Source organism: Lynx canadensis, chromosome B1, assembly GCF_007474595.2.
Source record: "Lynx canadensis isolate LIC74 chromosome B1, mLynCan4.pri.v2, whole genome shotgun sequence".
Taxonomy (NCBI): Eukaryota; Metazoa; Chordata; class Mammalia; order Carnivora; family Felidae; genus Lynx; species Lynx canadensis.
The window spans coordinates 120,374,426-120,398,298 of NC_044306.2; the positions used below are offsets into that span (position 1 = coordinate 120,374,426).

General features: G+C 38.6%; 1 protein-coding gene across 2 annotated transcripts in view; it reads left to right on the forward strand.

Moving 5' to 3' along the window:
• SLC39A8 (solute carrier family 39 member 8) overlaps positions 1-23,873 on the forward strand; it is an 81,965-nt gene that overhangs the window by 32,661 nt on the left and 25,431 nt on the right. For both annotated transcript variants that reach the window (XM_030313353.1, XM_030313354.1), the window contains exons 4-6: positions 3,291-3,460; positions 4,784-4,906; positions 5,384-5,551. In XM_030313353.1, coding sequence (XP_030169213.1) covers positions 3,291-3,460; positions 4,784-4,906; positions 5,384-5,551 — 461 coding nt within the window. The remainder of the gene's footprint in view (positions 1-3,290; positions 3,461-4,783; positions 4,907-5,383; positions 5,552-23,873) is intronic.

The following is a 23,873-nucleotide window of genomic DNA, read 5'->3' on the forward strand; positions in this document are numbered from 1 at the left end:
TAGAAAGATTAAATAGGCAATTTTTTTTTTTTTTTTTTTTTGGCAAGAGTTCTGGGCTGTATGTGAATGAATGTCATGAAATATGTATGTCATGAAATATGACATTCACAAGTTCATTCATTAAAGAATGTGTGTTATTTTCTGGGCAATACTTTAGGCACTAAGGATGAAAAAACATAGCTCATCTCCTTGAAAATGTCTTAATTTGTATCGTGTAGACAAATATAAAAGTGATAAAACTACTTTAGCACACAAGATATGGTATATGGCCCAATTATCTTTAATCAAAGAGCCATGGGGACAGCTGTCTGGAGGAGCTAGGAAAGTTTCATAGAAGAGGTTTTGGAGTTGGCTTAGAGAAACTCGTGTGAGTTTCTTAGGCAGTGAAAGATAGAAGGATGTTTTCAGGTAAACGGCCACAAGTAAAGGTAATTCCTTACTTGGAAAGCATTGTGTTAGCATAAAGGCCATGTTGAGAAGTGTGTAAATAACACTGGAGAAGTTGTGAGGGAGTCAGTTTATGAACAGCAGTTTTGAATAGGGGCATGAGATGACCAGTTGTGTTTTAGGATGTAAGTCTGGAGGCCATGTCAAGTAGGGGGAGGAAGACCAGACAGAAGACTCATAATGCATCAGAAGAGGAAGTAAGAGAGGCTGAGGGCCTCAACTCAAGGCACTGGCAATGAGGATGGAGAAGTTGGAGTGAGAGAGGCCTCAAGAAAAATTGATAGAGTTTGGTCGCCAATCATCTATGAAATGGACTGCTTGGGGTGAGAAATTGAAATTGATCCTAACATTTGTGCTATCTATGGAAATCACAGATTTCTCAGGGGAAGGTGATGTGTTTAGTATGTGTATGTGGTTTTTGCCTTAGTTTGGTACTCAAAAACTGTGCATTTTTATTTTAGTTTCAGCATGTGTCTTTCCTGTTTACCCAATGAGATTATAAATGTTTGTTGAATGAATGCATGCATACAGGCTTGTGAAGGGTAGAAGGCTATTTGTATTAAGGGGAACCACACATCAATATACCACGGCGGGAGATATGGGATGGAGAGCTTTCTCCACGTGGAAAGTCTAAGGAGAGTAGGTAGCTTGTGTTAGGTGATAAGGTAGTAAATGGGAATGAGGTGGGCCTTTGTAGTTCCAATGAGATGACTTTGCAGGGCCTGGTCAGGGGTCTGGAACCGATAGGAAAGCATCTGGAGAAGATAAAGTCATGGTCAGTGCTGTGATGAGTCTTGTGGTAACAGTAACATTTATTTTCTGTTCATTTCATTTGGTATGCCGAACAAACTAACTTGTATTGCTTTGTGTGTGTCTGTGCCTACACCATTTCCCAGTTCCATAAGCAGAAGATCCATGTTCCTCGTTGGCAGGAACCATGGTTTGGTCTATATCCTAGGCTCCATAAACATTTGCGAAGATTGTTTGTAGGTAGAATCGCTTGAACTAGAATAATGGTGAGCAATCTTGTATTTATGAAGCACAATGTAAAATTTTTACAGTTTTGTTCAGTTCCTTGGTCTTTTAAAACTTAGAATACCTTCACAGGAGTAAGGAAGCATGTTGCTAAAATATGTTGGTCCTGGAGCCAGACTACCTGGGCTCAAAATTCAGCTTGCCATCTGCATGACTCAGGCAGCTCATTTGAACTCCATATGGTTTGGTTTCCTCAACTGTTTGAAGGAGGTAATAGGAGTACTTACCTCACAGGGTTTTGTGAGTATTAAATTAATTAATACATGTCAGTTTCTTGGCTTAGTACCTGGCAATGGTGAACACTCATAAGCATTAGGTGTTACTATGGTACTCTACTGAGGGTGTCGGTGAGAAAAGAGGTGTAACATTTAAAAATGCTTTCTCCGCATTTTAAAGAAGTGGCAATGCAGAGGCAGCTTTCTAACCTTTCATGTTGTCCTTTGTGCACAGCGTGTGAGGCATAGGCAAAGCCACGTGTTGCACAGTTCCAGGGGCCCATTTGTATGTCAGCCTGCACTGCCATCCGTGACTGTCCTGGGGTCACACAGCGCTCTTCACCTGCACTCTGAGCGTGTCCTGAAACCAACCCCTCTAGGATAATCTGGAGGAAATTGAGGTCACATATGCCATTAGCTGATCACATTCGTTCATTTCATCATAAGCAACATTTATTAAGCACCTATTGGGTACCAGGCCTTAGAGATAGAGGTCAAAGACGCGTCATCTCCTTCTGTCACCAGAGTCTTCACTTTATAAGATATTTTCACCTTACTCTGAGGTTGCACAATGCAGCCAGTTGTGCAATGCAGCTTCTCTCTGGCTCCCATGTGCTGCCCTCCTGAGTGCTCACTGCACTTGGCTGAGTCCGGGTCCTGGAGGCCCCAGCTGGAGGGCCCAGGTGCTGTCTTTCCAAGGAGGTGCTCTCCACAGGCACCTGCAGACAAGTGATTATGACAAGCTCAGTGTCAGCAACTATGGTCACTTTGAAGCTAACCCGTACCCACCCATTTCCACCCCTACCCTCCACCTATCACCTTGAACCTTTTGCCTGAAAGTCACACTGCCTCTATATTCCTCTGAAAGACTCCATTTTATTTTATTTTATTTTATTTTATTTTTTTAAAGATTCAATAGTTTTATTTATTTATTTATTGAGAGAGAGAGGGTGCAAGTGAGTGAGGGGCAGAGAGAGAGAGAGAGAGAGAGGGAGGGAGGGAGAATCCCATGAAGGGCAGAGAGAGAAAAGGAGAGAGAGAGAGAGAGAGAGAAAGAGAGAGAGAGAGAGGCAGGGCTCACCTATGGGGTGCTCACCCAATGCAGGGCTCGTGCTCACCTAAAGCAGGGCTTGAACTCAGGAACTGTGAGATCATGACCTGGGCTGAAGTCAGATGCTTAACTGACTGAGCCACCCAGGTGCTCTGAAAGTGTGAATTTTAAACTAGGCTTCAAGCTACGGATGAAAGTAGGTGACTTGGAGCCTGTGGGCCTCACACGGTTTGTCGTTATTCTAGATGTTGTCCTTGTCCAGATCCCCCCCACCCCCGCCGCCCCCTGCAAGCTATAACGTTCTTTGAGCCCATAAGGGTGCTTTAGGGCTGATGAAGGCTTAAGCACTGTAACTATGAATATTATTCTATAGTAATGTTGACAGCTTTCTGTATAATTTTCATTGAGAAGATCTTGTTTTAAAGAAGATATCTGATTCGAGCTTTTGAAGAAACAAGTTGTTTCAAACTTAATGTACAGTAAGACTTCATTTTTGGCCCCTTTGCTTTGATTAATTGCTACTCTTTTCCTCTCATCTACAGTTTGGGGATATGGATTCCTGTCAGTGACCATTATTAATCTGGCATCTCTCCTCGGATTGGTTTTGACTCCATTGATAAAGAAATCTTATTTCCCTAAGATTTTGACATTTTTTGTGGGTCTGGCTATTGGGACTCTATTTTCAAATGCCATTTTCCAGCTTATTCCAGAGGTAAGGATGTTGGCTCTTTGTGAATAGTTGTTTCTTTTAAATGTTTCAGCACTTTGTACATTTTAAGGCTCCATAATTCTCACAGCATTTTATGGTCTGGTTGATAGTGTTGGATGAGACAAAGCTGAATCACAGCAGAAGAAAAAGCTTGTCTCAAGCTACAGGAGATGTCAGTGTTGGAGATAAAATTAATATTCTAGGAGGCTAGCCACCAGGACGTGCCCAGACAGCATTGGGACACCTCTGAGGGCCTTAAAACTTTTTTTGTCTTGCATTTGGCAGCTTTAATTTTTCCACATACTTTTATTATTTATTGATTTTTCTAAAGAGCATGCAATGTCAAACTTACTGAAGATATACCACAAAATGTCCTTATATATTTACTATAGCTTTTACTTAAGTTTGTGTTTCTCGTCTGTTAGGAACACCTCGATTCTTTATAGTTTGAAACTCCAGCTCTTGCCCTGTGTCCTTTAGACAGTGGATTATTTCATTCTCGTGTGTGTGTGTGTGTGTGTGTGTGTGTGTGTGTGAAAATCTTTCTTGGGCTCAGCCCTTGAGTTCTTTATCTCTTTAGGACCTACCAGGACCCTCTAGGTTTAAAAAGGTCTCTCGGGGCGCCTGGGTGGCGCAGTCGGTTAAGCGTCCGACTTCAGCCAGGTCACGATCTCACACTCTGTGAGTTCGAGCCCCGCGTCAGGCTCTGGGCTGATGGCTCAGAGCCTGGAGCCTGTTTCCGATTCTGTGTCTCCCTCTCTCTCTGCCCCTCCCCCATTCATGCTCTGTCTCTCTCTGTCCCAAAAATAAATAAAAACGTTGAAAAAAAAATTAAAAAAAAAAAAAGGTCTCTCTTGGGAAAACAGTAATCCAAGTGGCTTTGCCATGTTTGCTTTAAAAATTTGAGTCTGGATATGATGGACAAATACATTACTTTTAAGAGAAAATGGATTATCAATGTCTCATTTTTTTATTACCCAGATCTAATATTATCTATAAAGATGAGAATCAGTGCTTCTTCTTTACTACTAAAAATTCCTCTCTCAAGGCAAATGTTTCTGAAGGATATAGCCAAGAAACTAGAAGATATTCTGGGTCTTTAATTAACAGAACTTTGGTTATAAGACCACTGTGTGATCTCTTACAGTTTGGTTACTTAAATTTCAGAGTTTTTGTTTTGTAATTTTTGTGGGTATTTCCCAATATTACCTCATCTGAAGATGGACTTAGAACTTTGGTAAAAATTGTATACTGAAAAATTTTGGTATTATTTTCTAAAAATCACGTTAAAGTACTTAGTTTTACCTGAACTTTTTTCTCTCTTAGGCTTTTGGATTCAATCCCAAAAGTGACAACTATGTTGAGAAGGCGGTTGCTGTGTTTGGTGGCTTTTACGTACTTTTCTTTTTTGAAAGAGTGCTTAAGATGTTATTAAAGGCATATGGTCAGGTAAATGGACTTTATTTAAAATATATGACGTTTGACCCCCTACATCTACTTAATAGCTGTATAGGCATATAAAGGCAGGAATTTTATCCTTATAATTCTATGAACTACTCAGTTTTTAAGCTGGTGAATGTGAGGAGAAAGAAAAGAGTCCATATATTAATAAGGGTAAGAGAAACACTTGATTCATACTGTGGAATTTGGAATGAGTACCAACAATTAAATGTCAAAAGTGCACAATTTGTATTCGTTCATGTTCATCAAAATAAGGAGGCATATGTACCCTAACATGAACAAACAGAAAAAACAAAATCTAATATATGAAGATACATTTATAAATCTAAAAAGATTACATATTGAATAGTCATACAGATTTTCTCTTACAAATAAAAAACACTAGACTCCCTGCTTTCTTGGATGTGTGAGGTACCATGTTTCCTTCTTATAACCTCTTCTTCCTTTAAAAATTGTTTCATGTAGAATGATCATACCCACTTTTCAAATGATGATTTTGGTCCTTCTCGTGAGAAAACTCATCAACCTAAAACGTTACCTGCAATCAATGGTGTCACGTGTTATGCAAATCCAGCTGTCACAGAACCTAACGGACACATCCATTTTGATAATGTCAGTGTGGTATCTCTCCAGGTATGGCGTTTTCACTTTACTATATTGCATCCTTTATACAATGTGAAAAGTGAATGCAGCCAAGTAAATATTTAGACACTGAAGTGCGTCTCACTTATTCTTGTATATGTGGAAGTAAGTGGAATGTGAGTCTGTATTCTTTTTCCAATTTTCCTCCCTATATTTACTCTAAACAAGTGAGTTAAGCAAGAAATTGTGGGTTACTGGATCTGAGACTTCACTATTCCCCAAGATCATTTAACTGTATGTATGAGTAACTTAGATTTAGGGCTATGTAGCAAACTTAATCAGAGCATTTCTCTTATTTTGCAATTCTTTCAAGATCCAAAACCAAAGAATCCCTTTGAGTAATTTTGAAACTGCAAGAAACAAAATTTGTAAGCTATTAAAGTCATGTTCATTAATTAATTGATTTAGGATTTGTATCTCCATCTTCTAAATAACGTTAATAGGAATCATTTCTTGAGTGAGTATTATGTGCCAGGTAATATGCTAGGCACTTAATTGTTTTGTCTCATTTACTTTTTATAGCAATTATTCAAAGTAGGGTTTATTTTCTATGTATTCGAACTGTTTCAGTTTCAAATGATGGGAATCAAACACAAATTATGCGTGCAGAATGGAGAGTTTATTGGAAAGACAGTGGGCTGTCTAATGGAACAGCCAGGCTATAGGAAGAGTGAGAACCTAGGAACCATTAGGACTGTTAGAACTCCTTTGCCCTCTCCTCCTTCCTGTATCTTAGAGCCATTCTTTCACTGTGCGGTGACTCCTTCCATAGGTGGGAAACACAGCCACCAGCAACTCCTGAGATTTATGTCTTATAATTTCAGCCACCAGAAGGAAATTTAACCTGACTCTTTCAGTTCTAAATACAAAATTCCTGGCAAGTGTCTCCTTGGTCCGGCTTGCATTAGATGTCCACTTCTAGACTAATAGAGTTGGGCCCCTTGTATGACTGCCAGGGCGTATGGATGGAGTAGAGGAGTGTTTAGGAAAAAGGGGTGCTCGGGTAACAGTGTCATTTGTGTTCATAATAATTCTCATTTGGCAGATGAAGAAAATGGGACTTTAGATGTTGAATAACTTCTGCAGGGTCACTCAGCTAGTAAATAGTAGATCCAGAAGCTACAAAGTTAAACATAATGTAGAAAAGAAACATTGAATCAAGGAAAGTCTGCTAGGAAAAAACAATTAAGTAGAAAAAAGATATCTGGAAGAGGTTATTATGGCAAATGACCTGAGTTTCCTTCTGGAAAGAAAACATGATCCATCATATACTTTGCCCCACCTGATTAAGGAAAATCTCAAGTGTGTTTGAAGAGGCAGTTTTGTGTTAGCACTAAACTAAGAGAGGAAATTATTTCATGCAATGTAATGAATGATGTTTTCAGCCAAGATTTTGCAAAGAATATGAAATGTTCAAGTAGATAATTTCTCACAATAATTATAGCTAACATTTATTAATGCTCAGGGACTCTGCCTAGAATTTTAAGTGAATGGCCTCCTTGGACCCTCATCATAGTCTAGGAGATAGAAACTGTCATAATTCAGAGATTGTAGCTTAGAAAGGTTAAATAACCACCCCAAGGACACACAGCTCCTGCGTGGCAAAGCCTGGATCAGGATTGAGGCCATCTGATGTTGAAGCCTGCACTCTTGCTGGATTGCCTTCCTCAGGTCACAAATTCTCTACTAGAATCAAGATGATGACATTAACTCTTGACTTGATAAATATTAATTTTCTTAGAGGAAGAAGATAATTTGACCCTAGGCTGTTGCTTTCTGAGGGCAAATAAATTGAACTGCTCGAAAGTTTGATTTTAGTTTTAAAGTTTTTGGGATCCTGATTTATGATTTACTATGGCCAGAAGACATATTTGTATAAATATTAGCACCCGGACAAAAATGGGATCCTACACATGATCCTGTTTCACATAATTTAGAAATATCAGTTGAAAAGTTGTTCTTACTTTATTTCTGGTAGTGCTAGTACACAGGCTTTCATTCATTTACTCAATAAACATTTATTGAGTACCTGCTCACTGTCCTGGGCCCTGGGGATTCAGAAGCAAATGAATTCTTGTGAAGCCATAGTTTATTTAGTAGACAATATAGAAAAGAGTAGAACAAGAAAATTTCATGTAGCAATACTTTGGTGAAAATGTAATATGGTGATGTGGGGTGACACGTGGGGACTTCTTTGATCAACAAAGGTCCCTCCACAGATCAGCAGAGAATTGGATAATGAGAAAGAAGAACCAGCTATGCAAATATCTGAGAAAAAACTGTTCTAAAATCTTTGAGAGTGATCAAATGGGTTATATACAAGGGAACTGGAATTGAAATGGTATTGGACTTCTGATACCAATTCTGGAGACCAGTGGCACTATTCCTTTGGTATTCTGAATAGAAACAACTGTGGAATTGTAAACCAAGGTAAACTACCAATCTAGTGAGAGGATGTAATGAAGCTAGGATTCTGGAAATATACTTCCAGGAATTAGAAGTCCAACTCCAGTCAGAGAAGATGTGTTCCAGGATGACAGCCATACACCAGGCTTTGAGATGAGCCATGCAAATAGTCCCGACACTAATTTCTTATGGGGACTATTTTCTGGCCATCTGGTTGAAGGTATAGTCTTAAATGAAGATAGACTTAAGTACTGAGTAATGTCTATTATTTTCAATTTTCTTTTTTAAAAATGTATTTATTTATTTTGAGAGAGAGAGAGAGTGCCAGCATGGGTAGAGGCAGAGAGAGGTGGGGGAGGAGAGAGAGAATCCCAGGCAGACTCTTCACTGACAGCTCAATTCCATGAACCATGAGATCCTGACCTGAGCTGAAATCAAGAGTCAGTCGCTTAACCGCTTGAGCCACCTAGGAGCCTCATTATTTTCAGTTTTCTTTTTATATTGCATTAAAAAAATCCTAGAGGGGAAAACCAGCAGCAACCGCTTTGACCTCAGCCACAGCACTTTCTTACTAGACATGTCTCTGGAGGAAAGGGAGCAAAAGCAAAAATGAACTATTAGGACTTTATCAAGATTAAAATCTTCTGCACAGGGAAGGAAACAATCAACAAAACTAAAAGGCAACTGACAGAATGGGAGAAGGTATTTGCAAATGACATGTTGGATAAAGTGTTACTATCCAAAATATATGGAGAACTTATCAAACTCAACACTCAAAAAACAAATAATCCAGTGAAGAAATGGGCAGAACACATGAACAGACACTTTTCCAAAGAAGTCATAGAGATGGCTAACAGACACATGAAAAGATATTCAGCATCACTCAGCATCAGGGAAATATAAATCAAACCACAATGAGATGCCACCTCACACCTGTCAGAATGGCTAAAACTAACAAGTCAGGAAACAACAGATGCTGGCAAAGATGTGGAGAAAGGGCAATACTTTTACATTGTTGGTGGGAATGCAAACTGGTGCAGCCACTCTGGAAAACAGTCTGGAGGTTCTTCAAAAAATTAAAAATAGAACCAGCAATTGCACTACTCGGTATTTATCCAAAGGATACAAAAATGGTGATTTGAAGGGGCACATGCACTCCAGTGTCTTTGGCAGCACTATCAACAATAGCCAAATTATAGAAAGACCCTAAATGCCCATCAACTGATGAATGGATAAAGAAGTGGTGTGTGTGTGTGTGTGTGTGTGTGTGTGTGTGTGTGTGTGTATGTAAATGGAATATTACTTGGTGATCAAAAAGAATGCAATCTTGCCATTTGCAACAACGTGGATGGAACTACGTGTATTATGCTAGCGAAATAGGCCAGAGAAAGACAAATATCTTATGATTTCATTCATATGTGGAATTTAAGAAACAGAACAGATGAACATAGGGAAAGAGAAGGAAAAATAAGATAAAGACAAAGAAGTAGGCAAATCATAAGAGACTCTTTTACATAGAGAACAAACTGAGGGTTGCTGAAGGGGAGGTGACTGGGGGGATGGGCTAGATGGGTGATGGGCATTCAGGAGGGCACTTGTGATGACCACTGGGTGTCATATGTAAGTGAGGAATCACTAAATTCTGTTCTTGAAACCAATACTACACTATATGCTAAGTAACTTGGATTTAAATAAATAAAAATAAAATAAAGTAAAATTGCTTTTAAAACACACACACAACAGGCACCTGGGTGGCTCAGTCGGTTAAGCGTCTGACTTTGACTCAGGTCATGGTCTCATGGTTCATGAATTCGAGCCCCGCATCGAGCTCTGTACTGACAGTTCAGAGCCTGGAACCTGCTCTGGATTCTGTGTCTCCTTCTCTCTCTGCCCCTCCCTGGCTGGTGCTCTCTCTCTTTCTCTCCTTCTAAAATAAAGAAAAACATTAAAAAAATAAATTAAATAAAACACACACACACAAAATTGAAAGCAGTAGAATTTTAGAAATACCCTAAGAGCTAAGATATTGCTTTAAGAGATAATAGAGTAATATATATGATAGTGATTTTAATAATAAAATTAAAATATTTTCTAATTTGGGGCACCTGGGTGGCTCAATCAGTTAAGCAGCTGACTTCAGCTCAGGTCATGATGTCACGGTTCATGGGTTTGAGTCACAGTTCATGGGTTTGAGCCCCATGTCAAGTTCTGTGCTGACACCTCAGAGCCTGAAGCCTGCTTTGGATCCTGTGTCTTCCTCTCTCTCTGTCCCTCCCACACTCATCCTTTGTTTCTGTCTCTCTCTTAAAAATAAACAAACGTTAAAAACCTTTTTTAAACATTTTCTAACTTTTAAAAATGTTTATTTATTTTTGAGAGAGAGGAAGTGGGGAAGGGGCAGAGACAGAGAAAATCCCAAGCAGGCTCTCAGCACAGAGTCTGATGCAGGGCTGGATCCTACGATGGTGAGATCAGGACCTGAGCTGATATCAAGAGTTGGATGCTTAACCAACTGAGCCACCCAGGTGCCCCTCTAATTTTTATATGATAAAAAGGATTTAACCTATATGACCCCATTGGAAGAACAGGACATGGAAAATTCATGGTTCATTTCTGAGTCCAAGTATTTATTGCCTTAAGAATTTTGTTGATGATTCTTGTTGCTATTGCTTCAATGAAGTTTTTTTTTCCAAATTGAAAATAATAAGAAGCTAAGAGTGAGTTAAGAAAGGTAGTCTAATTTGACATTCTATCAATAGAATGTAAATTATATGACAATCTAGATAATAGTGTGATTCTGGATTTTGCTAGAATATAGGAAGAACAAAAGCATTGTTACAGAATAACTAAAATGCATGTCTTAGGGACGTCTTTATAAATATCCATCCCAACAATTCTGGTCCATCATAGAATACTCAGCTATGCAATTTAGTTGCCTTTGGTATTTTGTCTGTGTTCAGTCATATAAAAACCAGAGCTTTACACATTAAAAAAAATGTATTGGCATGAAAGTATATTTATTACAGTAAGAGGATACAGTTTATTAGCTTGATTATAACTTTATCTTTAAAATTTTTTAACATTTATTCATTTTTGAGAGGCAGAGAGAGACAGAGTGTGAGTGGGGGAGGGGCAGAGAGAGAGAGGGAGACACAGAATCTGAGGCAGGCTCCAGTCTCTGAGCTGTCAGCACAGAGTCCGACGCGGGGCTCGACCCCAGGAACCGTGAGATCATGACCTGAACTGAAGTTGGACGCTTAACCGACTGAGCCACTCAGGCTCCCCAGTAACTTTTAAATATTTAGACAAATTAGTAAGACTTCCTTAGTACCCTTGCTTCAGATCCTGTAAATGTTAGGCACCATAATGCATGTAATGCACAGGTGTATGTGTGTGTGCCTTATTCAGTTATTGCCACTAGGTGATGTTTCACAGCTCTCCCAGTGACACTTGCTGCTTTCTTCTTTTCTCTTTCTATTATATAACCCTGTGAAATCATGTAAGTATCTGTACAGCCAGATGAGTCTTTTCCCTGGGAATCTATAGCTTTAGAAGGACTGTATTTGTTAGGTGTTGACTTCCTAGAGATGTCAGGTACTCTGGAGAGTGTTAGCTTTTTCTGGGCCACTAGAGGGACCATGTGACTTATTTCTCCTGTAGTCTGTAATCAGTCTTTTTCCTAAAGGAAACCTTTTGTGCTTTCATTGGGGAATTGATGCCAATAAAGACAAAGGGATGAGTCACCTTTTTTTCCCCTAATAAAAGAACAATTATTATCAGCCATTTTTAGAAGTTAACTATGGTGAATTTTATGTTTAAAATTGAGGTGCAAAAGGGGTGCCTGGGTGGCTCAGTCGGTTAAGCATCTGACTCTTGATTTCAGCTCAGGTCATGACTCGTGAGTTGTGAGCCCCACATTGGGCTCTGTGCTGGTAGTGCAGAGCCTGCTTGGGATTCTCTCTCCCTCTCTCTGTTCCTCCCCACTTGCGCTGTCTCTGTCACTCTCTTTCTGTAAATAAGTAAATAAATAAATACTTTAAAAAACTGAGGTGCAATGAAGTAGAATTTAGCTGCAAAATGTGGTGATGTTAGAGGCACTTACTTTGTCAATAACTGACATGAAGCGATAATCTCCAAATTGAGAGATTACATTTTTGAGGTGCTTGGGTCTTCATGTGAGTCCAGTAGATGTTAGATACACTTAATTCATTCATCAAGTATTTACTGAGTGCTTGGCACTATTCTAAGTACTGAGTATACATCAATAGGATAGAATAAACTTTCTGCCCTTTCATAACCTAACTGAAATATACCAGAATGTGGAAAGCATTCTTCTTTTTAAAAGTAAACTCCAGGGGCGCCTGGGTGGCTCAGTTGGTTGAGCGTCCGACTTCAGCTCAGGTCACGATCTCACGGTTCGTGAGTTCCAGCCCCGTGTCAGGCTCTGGGTTGACGGCTCAGAGCCTGGAGCCTGCTTCCGATTCTGTGTCTCCCTCTCTCTCTGCCCCTCCCCCATTCATGCTCTGTCTCTCTCTGTCTCAAAAATAAATAAACATTAAAAAAAAAAGTAAACTCCACACTACACGTGGGGCTCGAACTCACAACCCCAAGATCCAGAGTTGTGTGCTCTACTGACTGAACCAGCCAGCACCCCTACGTTCTTTTTTTTAAAGTATGAGATAGAAAAAAAAAAAAAAAAACTGATGAGAAGCCCTGTCTATATGTGTGGGGCTTATATAGGTCTTTTCTTTTCTCTTGGGTTCTTGGTTTTTCCCCATTCCTGCCCAGAGGTGGGAAGGCAGGTGTGCATTCCTGGCTGTTCATGTTGGGAGTCGTGTGGGAACAGAAGGGGACTGGGCACTGGGCCTATCTGACTTCATACCCCTGTCTTCAGCACCACACTTCATTTCAGCTTTCAGTTTTCTTTAGGTCCTTAAAGGAAAGGTCTTTCTGCTTCAATTTTCTCAAAGTCTGAGTCTCTAGTCATCATTTGGGGTGGTTGCCTTGATGCATGGTCTTGGGAGCAAAGATCTGGGGTTCTGATTGCTCCCTTAATAAACTTACAGTGAATTCTCTTCTTTTCCCTTTTAATGTTTATTTATTTGAGAGACAGAAAGAGAGAGAGAGAATCCCAAGCAGGTTCTATGCTGTCAGCACAGAGCCTGGCTCAGGGCTCTATCCCATGAACCGTGAGATCATGACCTGAGCTGAAATTCAGAGCTGGGTGCTTAACCAACTGAGCCACCCAGGTGCCCCTGAATTCTCTTATTTTTAGTTCCACTCTTCTTCCATCACCTTGAGAAGTACTTGGTGCCTCCGTTCCCTAAAGTTCTCTGAGATTCTTGGCCCCACATCACCTTGTTTCTTGTTGACTTTTTTCTTGTATGAAGTCAGTTAGAACGATCCTCCACTTTTCATCTTCCAAAATAAATATCTCAATGTTGTCATATCATCTGCCATGCTTTCTGTCCTGTGACATTATGACCCTTTTATTTCTTTATTTTAAGGAGTTTCAGGAGGGACTACAGATAAATATATATATATCCATTCTGCTGTATTTCACTCAAAGCCTACAGATTGTTTAAAATCACAATATTTGAAGTCATACAGAGAAATATAGGTACCATATGTTTTCACTCTTATGTGGATCCTCAGAAACTTAACAGAAGACCATGGGGGAGGGGAAGGAATTAAAAAAAAAGTTAGAGAGGGAGGGAGCCAAACCATAAGAGACTCTTAAAAACTGAGAACAAACTGAGGGTTGATGGGGGGTGGGAGGGAGGGGAAAGTGGGTGATGGGCATTGAGGAGGGCACCTGTTGGGATGAGCACTGGGTGTTGTATGGAAACCAATTTGACAATAAATTTCATATTAAAAAAATAAAATCACAATATTTGGAAAACAGAAAACGGTTTCTTTCCTATATGTGGTTATATCAGGCACTAGCTAAAACTGAAAACTGTGTAAGTAATAAGATTATGTAAGAAGTTATTTTCATATTTCTTGATTGACTGGTATTTATGGAAAAGCAGATGATGTCCCTGGACAGTAGTGAAGAGGAGTTCTGGGTAGGGATCCAACATCAGGAAAATTTGCTCTCACTGGATCTCAACACTTCCTTGCCCTGCAGGCCATTTTATCTGGCTCTAGTCTTTGTGCTAGAAAGTCACAAAACTTGATACCTGATTCCTCTCTGAATTTAGCCCACTTCTCTAATACTAACTACATTTTTATTCATTTCTAGTGAACCTTTTCAAATTTTTAAGAATATCTGTTCTAAAATCTTCTCATTACTCTGCAAAATACCCACTCCTACCTTTGCTTCTTTAGTGAGATGGAGATCGTTATTTGGAATCTGTGAACTTGGCTGTCTCATGTCATCTCTTATATCCTGAAAACTGCTCTGTCTCCTTATCTGCTCTCCACCTTCATATTTGTGTCAGGACTTGTATCCTTTCTCTCTCTGTCTTTTTTTTTTTTCTTTAAGTTTTTTTTTTTTAAGTTTATTTTGAGAGAGAGAGGGAGGGAGAAAGAGAATTCCAAGCAGGCTCTGGGCTGTCAGCGCAGAGCCTGACATGGGGCTCAGTCTCATGAACCATGAGATCATGACCTGAGCCGAAATCAAGAGTCAGATGTGGACGCTTAACCGACCAGGCCACCCACCCAGACATCCCTCCTTTCTCTTTTTAAAGCAAGTTCCTCCAAATGTGATCATCTTTCCCATGGCTTTTTCCTGTTTCCATTTATCTTTCCTGAATCTCTACTTCTCCCCATGTCTACAAACATGGGTTCAGGTCTTTTTACCTTATTCTTTCTTCCTGACTCTGCTACTCCCCAAGTTTTCAACCCTCCCTCTTCCTACACTGTCCAGCCTCTTGAAAAACTAATACCGAAGACTCTGTGTCAGATACTTTCTTAAGCACTTTACGTATATTAATTCATTTATTCCTTATAGAAACAATCCTATGAGGTCCGTACAGTTATTATCTCCATGTTAACAATGTGGGAACTGATGTACAGAGACGTTAAGTAACTTAACCTAAGTCACACAGGTATTAGGTTAGGATTAAACCCAGACACCCTGATCATAGGCCCATCTGTTAACCCTTACCCTGTGCTACTCTGCCCATTATTTTCACTTGCTAACTAGTCTTTATGTGTGCCTTCCTCTTTTTAATCATTTCCTCAAATATTTAATCATGTCTGATTTAAAAAAAAATACTACCTGTTCTCTGAAATTTCTTATTGGGTGATACAAGTGATTTTTCTAAGTGGCACACTATATTCTTTTTTTTTTTTTTTTAATTTTTTTTTTTCAACGTTTATTTATTTTTTGGGACAGAGAGAGACAGAGCATGAATGGGGGAGGGGCAGAGAGAGAGAGAGACACAGAATCGGAAACAGGCTCCAGGTTCTGAGCCATCAGCCCAGAGCCCGACACGGGGCTCGAACTCACGGACCGCAAGATCGTGACCTGGCTGAAGTCGGACGCTTAACCGACTGTGCCACCCAGGCGCCCCTATATTCTTTTTTTATAAATGTTTATTTTTAGGGAGAGAGAGAGAGAGAGAGAGAGCAGGGGTGGTGCAGAGAGAGGGAGAGAGAGAGAGAATTCCAAGCAGGCTCCGCTCTGTCAGCGCAGAGCTTGATGCGGGGCTCGAACTCATGAACTGTGAGATCATGACCTGAGCTGAAATCCAGAGTTAAACGCTTGACCGACTAAGCCACTCGGGGGACCCCACATGCCATATTCTTAACATGCATTCTCATTCTTTTTGAGACATACCTGTAGTTTAGCACATACTTGAGTACTTCTTATTGGCTGGATGCTAGGAATATAAAGGCAGGTTCTTCACCGAAAGCCGTTCCTTCCCTCTTGGAATTGCTTCTTAGGTGGCTTCTGTGATGCTGCAATAACCTTCATCTGTCATGTTAGCTACTACTTCCCTGGTGTTGTCTCTGAATCTCCTTTCCCTTGCAGGGCAACTGGATGTGGAGGAGGAAGCAAGGGTTGTGGTGTTACACAGGGCCTATGTTCACATCTCAGCAGTAAAATGTTAGTTGTATGATTTGGGGAAAATCAATTAATGTCTCAGAGCCTTTGTTTGCTCTTCTGTTAAATGATGAGCAAAAATCCTTAAGCTAATGATTTTTTTTTTTTTTTTTTTGCAAAATTAAATAATTTGTTGGCGGGTTACTTATGTAATGGTGTGTCTGATACATTGTATGCATATGATAAATACATATTTCTCTTCTTCCATTTGCCAGTTTTTATCTTTCTTTAGTTTTTAATCATAGCGATCTCATCAAATCCTATCAACTGAATCTTCATTCCTCCGGGAATAACTTCTAAATCTATATGCTTAATTATTTACACAACATCCTTTACAAGAGGGCTTTTTGTACTAAGCCACAAAGGCTTTTGAATCTCTTTGTATTTTTCCACTGGGAAATGCAGTGAAACAGAGAGTAACACATTGAGAGGATAAAATACAAAATTTCACGGTTTCTTATCTCCTTTATTTACCTTTTTTACAATTTGAGTACTTTTCCTAAAAACTAAAGTTTGATTTTTAAAATTTGAAGGCCATCTGGTAATAAAGACAACCTTCCGAATGTAAATGCTTGCGAGTCTGACATTGACTTTCTGTTAAATAGACTAAAAGAATTTGAAACATTTACTCTGACTTAATGAAACAAAACTTTAAAGTCTAATTTAATTTTCCATTTGAATGATATTATCAGTTTTTGTGCCCCAGATTCTCTATCAGAGTTGTTCAGCTATGCACTTCTAAGTGCATTTCTGTCACACTCTGACACATTCAGTTCAGTTGAAAGGACATTCCTAAAGATGTTCCTAAGGGAAATCCTTAAGGAGGGACTTAGGGTTATCTGCTATGACTCCTTAAATTAACCAATCATTTGGGCAACTAGGACATCCCTGACTTCACGCAGGGAGGCTGGCGTTACCACTGACGCATTATATCTTAACAAAAGAACTTTGGTACTACCAACTACTAAACAGCTGGGAGAATCCAATAGTTAATGTATATGAAAGTGCTTTTCAAGGTAGTCAAATCTGTACTATTCTGTCTATTTGCTTAAGGACAGACAGTTGCTTAAGGGTTTCAGTCAGGGACTGCTACGGTATCCAAATGAAAGGGGAAGATATTAGCTAATCTCCTGATAAACATTATATGGTTACTATTTTTGTGGAGTTTAAAATTTTAATCAATTGATATATACTATCAGGTCCATGCAAACACAATTAAAGTGTTATGGAATTTGACTCGTGTATAACTTGTAGACTTTTAGGGCATTCTTTCCCCTCTGTATATATGTACATACACATCCTATTTAATTTCTGTTGAATGAATAAATATCTGAGAGTAAAAAAGAAAAGAGAAAAGATATTCAAAGACAAGACTTCCCATGAAAAATCTTTTCAGTCTCCCTAGAAATTGACATAGATATGTTGACTAATTTCTATCCTATTATTCCTATCCAAAGAATCTTTTAAAATATCCTCAAAGGATCCTACTTAGAGTAGACAGAAGCTTTTTATGAGTTATCAGAATAAGATGCCAAAAATGTTTTGGTTTTGAACTTGATTTATAAAATGCAGAGTAAGATAAAAAACAATTCTGTTTGATGTTGGTGGGAAAGAGGGAAAGACAAATATGATAAAAGTTCCAGTAGTATTGGTCAGTCTTGGCAAGAATTGGGTCTTCTAGGCTTGAAAGACCAAAAATGAGCATATGAGCCTGGGTTATAGAAAAAAATTATGGTGTGACTGACCCAAATTAGGCAGTTAGGAAGAGATGCTTGGAAGAGAGCTGGGTGGGGGTGGGACAGCAGAAAGGAGGAAAGATGATTAAATTTTCTGTAAATAAACATTTTTATTGAGACAAAATATACAGAAAAGTAGATAGGTCATCATTGTACAGTTCTATGAAGTTTAAAAAAATTTTTTTTAATGTTTATTTATTTTTGAGACAGAGAGAGACAGAACATGAACAGGGGAGGGGCAGAGAGAGGGGAGACACAGAATCTGAAGCAGGCTCCAGGCTCTGAGCTGTCAGCACAGAGCCTGATGCGGGGCTCAAACTCACAGACTGCAAGATCATGAGCTGAGCTGAAGTCGGAAGCTCAACCGACTGAGCCACCCAGGCGCCCCTCTGTGAAGTTTTACAAAGTAAATTTGTTCCTGGAACCACTACCTATACCATGAAACAGGATATCACTGGCAATTCAGAACCCTTTTTTTCCCTTCTCTTGTGGTTATACCTTTCCATCCGAAGGAAACTGCTCCTATGAGCTCTAATGTCATATAGGAGTTTTTCATAGAGTATGTAATCTTTTGTATCTGGCTTCTTTTGCTCAATAGCATTTTTGTGAAGCTCATTTATATTGTTGCTTGAATAGTGGTTCATTCATTTTCACTGCTTTATAGAATTCTATCATATGCATACATGAATTGTATCAGTATCATCATGAATTTAACCTTACCATATCTATTCATGCTCTTATATTTTTATTATGTATCTATATATCCACAAGTAATGTATTTCTCATTTTTAAAACTGAGAAAAATAGTATTTTGGACATTTCATTGTGCAACTTCCTTTTTTTTTGCCCAGATTTTAGTACTTCTATTTCTACTTCATTCATTTTAACTGCGTGATGTTACCACTCCTTGTTGATCCACTTCCTCTAACATTGCCTTTTTCTCTTTTAGCTTTTTGCTATAACAACAATGCTGCAATGTACATTCTTATCCATGTCTCATTGTGCCTGGGTGTAGAGTTTGTCTAGGGCTGAGGTGCATGCTAGTGGCATTTCGTGTAGAACAATTCTTTGTGTTAAAGCACCCTGCACATTGAAGGATATTAAACATTTAAGGCTCTTGGGGTGCTATTTGTCAGACATAGCACTCCAGTCCTTAATGACAACGGAAAAATAGTCCCCATTACCTTCACACTTCTAAATGCCCTTGGATGACATTCTGATTCAGAGTCATTGACCTAGAGCTTTCTTCAACTGCAACTTTGTGAGACAAGAAAATGATTTAAAAATGACTGTTTTCTCTCAGCTTTTGAGGATGGTACAGAGTATCATTCTACATACACAGAAAAAATAATTTATTAGACATGATGGATACCTTAAGGCATTAAGACTTGATTGTCTTGCAGAACCTCTGTGAGAAAGATTGGGGTATATAGCTAAACTCGGAAGAAATGGGTCATAGGGTATGCTCACAGATAATTTTACTGAATGGCAGTAAATTGCTCTCCAAACTATTATGCTTTTTACATTCTTGTCAACAGCAGAAGAGAGTTCACATTTTCTTTAGCAATACTTAAAAAAATTTATTGGTGGAGCACCTGGGTGGCTCAGTAGGTTGAGCATCTGACTCTTGATTTCAGCTCAGGTCATGATCCCAGGGTCGTGGGATTGAGCCCCACAATGGGGTCTGTGCTGATTGTGGAGACTGTTTGAGATTTTCCCTTTCTACCTCTCTCTTCGTCTCACTCTGCTCTTCCTCCCTACTCATACACCCCCCTTCTAAAAATTAACTAAGTAAAAAAATTTATTGCCAATTTTAATGAGTTTAAAACGATGTCTTTTTGTGATTTTATGATTTGCCTTTGTATATTTCTGATTACTGGTGAAGTCGAGTGTCTCTTTATCTGTTTATTGATCATAAGCTTACTTTTGTGTTTCCTGTTCATCTATTTCCCGTACTTTTAGTTGAGTTTTTTTATTGATTTATATTAAAGAAAAAATTATTCTGATGCTTGTTAAAATGGTGAAGAGAACTTTAGTCCAGACTAGGGTCGACTCTGCAGAGGACAGGGATTGGACTCAACCTGGAATACAGCAAAGGCAGCTGAGGATTTGTAACCAATAAGCAGAGTGAAAGGGTCAGTGGATAGGAAATTGTTAAGAAGAGACATCACAGGTAGGGGAGTCCTTATAAAACTGATTTAACAGGATTCCTGCTACAACTGGACCCTGCAAGAACACACACAAAGCCTAAGATTGAGGCCTCGTTGAGAAGAGGGCTCAGAGGAGCCTGACCAAAGCTTGATCAGAGAGTCTTTGTCATTTGTAGGAGTTTTACGTATATTCCAGATCCTAATCTTCTTTGAGTAAATGGGCTACAAATATATTCTTGAAGTCTGTGATTTCTTTTTTCACTTAGTTTATATTTTGTTTTTAGAAAGTTTTAATTTTAATGCCAATATATTAATACTTTCTTCAGGCTTTCTACACTGAGTTTTGTTTGAGAAACTTTCCCTTTGTCAAAGTAAAGAAGATATATTTCCATACTTTAAAAAAAGTTTATTTATTTATTTTGAGAGAGAGACTGTGAGAGAGCATGCAAGGGAGAGGCAGAGGGAGAAAGAGAGAGAGAGAGAGAGAGGGAGAGAGAGAGAGAGAGAGAGAGAGAGAGAGAATCCTAAATAAGATCCATGCTGTTTGCACAGAATTTGACATGGGGCTGGATCTCAGGAACTGTGAGATCATGATCTGAACAGAAATCCAGAGATGGATGCTTAACCAACTGAGCCACCCAGGTGTCCCTTTCCATACTATTTACTAAAAGTTTTAAGTTTAATTTGTCATGTGGAATTTATTTTTCTATATGATATAAGAAAAAGATCTACTTTTTTTTTTCTGTATAGATAGGCATTTATCTTAGCTTCTTTTATTGAGTAGATCATTTTTATCTCTGCTCTATATGATGTTTCTATTTATCAACATGTCTGTATGTGGGTTTTCTATTCTTTTTTGTTTATCTGTATATTAAAAAAGTTCCTGGCCCAATACCACATTACCTTAATTGTTATAGTTTTTAGTAAGCATTGAATTTTCTAAAATAAGACTCTGCACCCTGTTTTTTTTCATTGAAACTTATCTTTGTTCTTCCATATCAATATGGTTTTTTTGGATTTTTATTGACATTGCATTGAACTGAGAGATCAATTGAGGGACATCTGACATCTTTATAATATTTCAGATTTTTCTTGTTTTGTGATTTTCAGATATATTTATTCTTAATTATTTTGTAGCTTTGCAGGTATTCTAAGTGGTATCTTTTTCCTACTATATTTTCTTTTTATTTTTTAAAGATTTTTATTTTATTGTTATTTTTTAATGTTTATTTATTTTGGGAGAGCGAGACAGAGAGCGCAAGTGGGGGAGGGTCAGAAAGAGAAGGAGAGAGAGAATCCCAAGCAGGCTCTGCGCTGCCCGTGCAGAGCCTGAAGTGGGGCTCAATTCCATGAACCATGAGATCATGACCTGAGCTGAAATCAGGAGTTGGACAATTAACTGACTGAGCCACCCAGCAGCCCCTAGATATTTTTATTTTTAAGTAATCTTCACACCCAACGTGGGGCTCAAACTTAACAACCCCGAAATCAAGAGTCTCATGTTCTACCGACTGATCCAGCCAGGTGTTCCTCTACTATACTTTCTAATTGGCTATTGCTTGTATGCAGAAGTGATAGATTTTGAAAAGTAACTGTATCCTGTAGCATTGCTGAATTCTCTTACTATTTTTTGAGTTTTATTTGCTTACTTTTTTTGATTTTGTATGTAAACATTGAAGAGCAAATAAGCACATTTTTTCCTTCTTTTCTAATTGTCCAAAAAACTCTTATTTTTCTTGCCTCATTACATTGGTAAGGATTCATGAGACAATGCTGAGTAAAAATTGTGATGGTTAGTATTTTTTTTTTTTATTATTTATTTATTTTTTTTATGAAATTTATTGACAAATTGGTTTCCATACAACACCCAGTGCTCATCCCAAAAGGTGCCCTCCTCAATACCCATCACCCACCCTCCCCTCCCTCCCATCCCCCATCAACCCTCAGTTTGTTCTCAGTTTTTAACAGTCTCTTATGCTTTGGCTCTCTCCCACTCTAACCTCTTTTTTTTTTTTTTCCTTCCCCTCCCCCATGGGTTCCTGTTAAGTTTCTCAGGATCCACATAAGAGTGAAACCATATGGTATCTGTCTTTCTCTGTATGGCTTATTTCACTCAGCATCACACTCTCCAGTTCCATCCACGTTGCTACAAAAGGCCATATTTCATTTTTCCTCATTGCCACGTAGTATTCCATTGTGTATATAAACCACAATTTCTTTATCCATTCATCAGTTGATGGACATTTAGGCTCTTTCCATAATTTGGCTATTGTTGAGAGTGCTGCTATGAACATTGGGGTACAAGTGCCCCTATGCATCAGTACTCCTATATCCCTTGGATAAATTCCTAGCAGTGCTATTGCTGGGTCATAGGGTAGGTCTATTTTTAATTTTCTGAGGAACCTCCACACTGCTTTCCAGAGCGGCTGCACCAATTTGCATTCCCACCAACAGTGCAAGAGGGTTCCCGTTTCTATGTGATGGTTAGTATTATGTCTTTTTTCTTTTTAATTTTTTGACAATGATGTCTTTTTTTTAATAATTTTTTTTTCTTTTTAACGTTTATTTAATTTTGAGACAGAGAGAGACAGAGCATGAACGGGGGAGGGTCAGAGAGAGAGGGAGACACAGAATCTGAAACAGGCTCCAGGCTCTGAGCGGTCAGCACAGAGCCCGACGCAGGTCTTGAACTCATGGACCGCGAGATCATGACCTGAGCCGAAGTCGGATGCTTAACCAACTGAGCCACCAAGGCGCCCCTTATGTCTTGTTTTTGAGTTTGATGGGAATGCTTTTAAATTCAGTAGGTTGCTTGCTTTAGTTTATTTTTTTAATAGATATTTTCAATTAGATTAAGAAAGTTCCTTCATATTCATAATTTACTAAATGTTGTTCTCAGTGTTAGATTTTATTGGATTTTTTTTCTTTTTCTATACTATAACCAAATATGGATTATCTATAATAGTGAATTTTTTTTTTGCTTTTAGAATTGAGGACTGTTCAATCAGGGTGAAAGACTAAATGAATAAATAAGTTATTTTTTCTCACAAAGATTGTGTCATTTCTAGACTACAGTGTTGTTCATTAGAGGTAATTGATTAGTAACTTTAAAAACTGCTTCATCAAAGAACTTGAGTCAGATGGATTTGAGTTTAAATTTGGATTCTGACAACTAATCAGGTTCCTTTACTTTTCTAAAACTTACTTCCTCTGTAAATTGAAAAAATGTCTACCAGTCATGATTATTACTAGGATTAAATGAAATATTTTAGAAGTAATAAATAAGCATAGGTATGCAGTAAATATTAAATCGTATTACTACTACTACCATGCTATCAAACATCACCGTATTCCTGAGAAGCAATGGCGGGTTAAGTGAAGATAACAGTGGACAGGATTGTGTATGGACTCAAAGCCACAAAGTCCACTCTTTCAATGGCAGAATCGAGCCGCTCTTGACAGGGGATTTGGTAGACAGTTGTGGCATCACATGTCAGGTTTATAAGCACATGTCAACTGAAAAGAGGAGAGCATTTTATGCATATTATCTCTTGTGAAGATATGGTGGAAAACATTTTAAAGGTTTAAAAATGGATGACGTATTTCAACGCGGGGACCAATTTATAGCTAAGAGTTGTATTAATGAAGGTTTCTAGAATAATGGAGGAGAACAGAGCTTTCATGGCAGTTTGCAGAGAACAAAACCACATAGCAAGTTTGAATAAAGGATCTGATGGCAGTTGAATTGAATTGTAATGTTGATTTGCTTACTTTTCAAAAAAAATATCCTAATGTCAAGGTTCATTAGGTGGACCACTTTGGTGGTCTGTTAGGTGCACTTTGGTGGACAGAGTCCTGTACATGAGGCAATGCTATCTACAGGAACATTAAAGAGAAAAAGTGGAAGAAAATGGCCAGGATCTGGGGGGGGGGGGGGTGGGGCGGATGGGGTGGTGCTATGTTTCCAA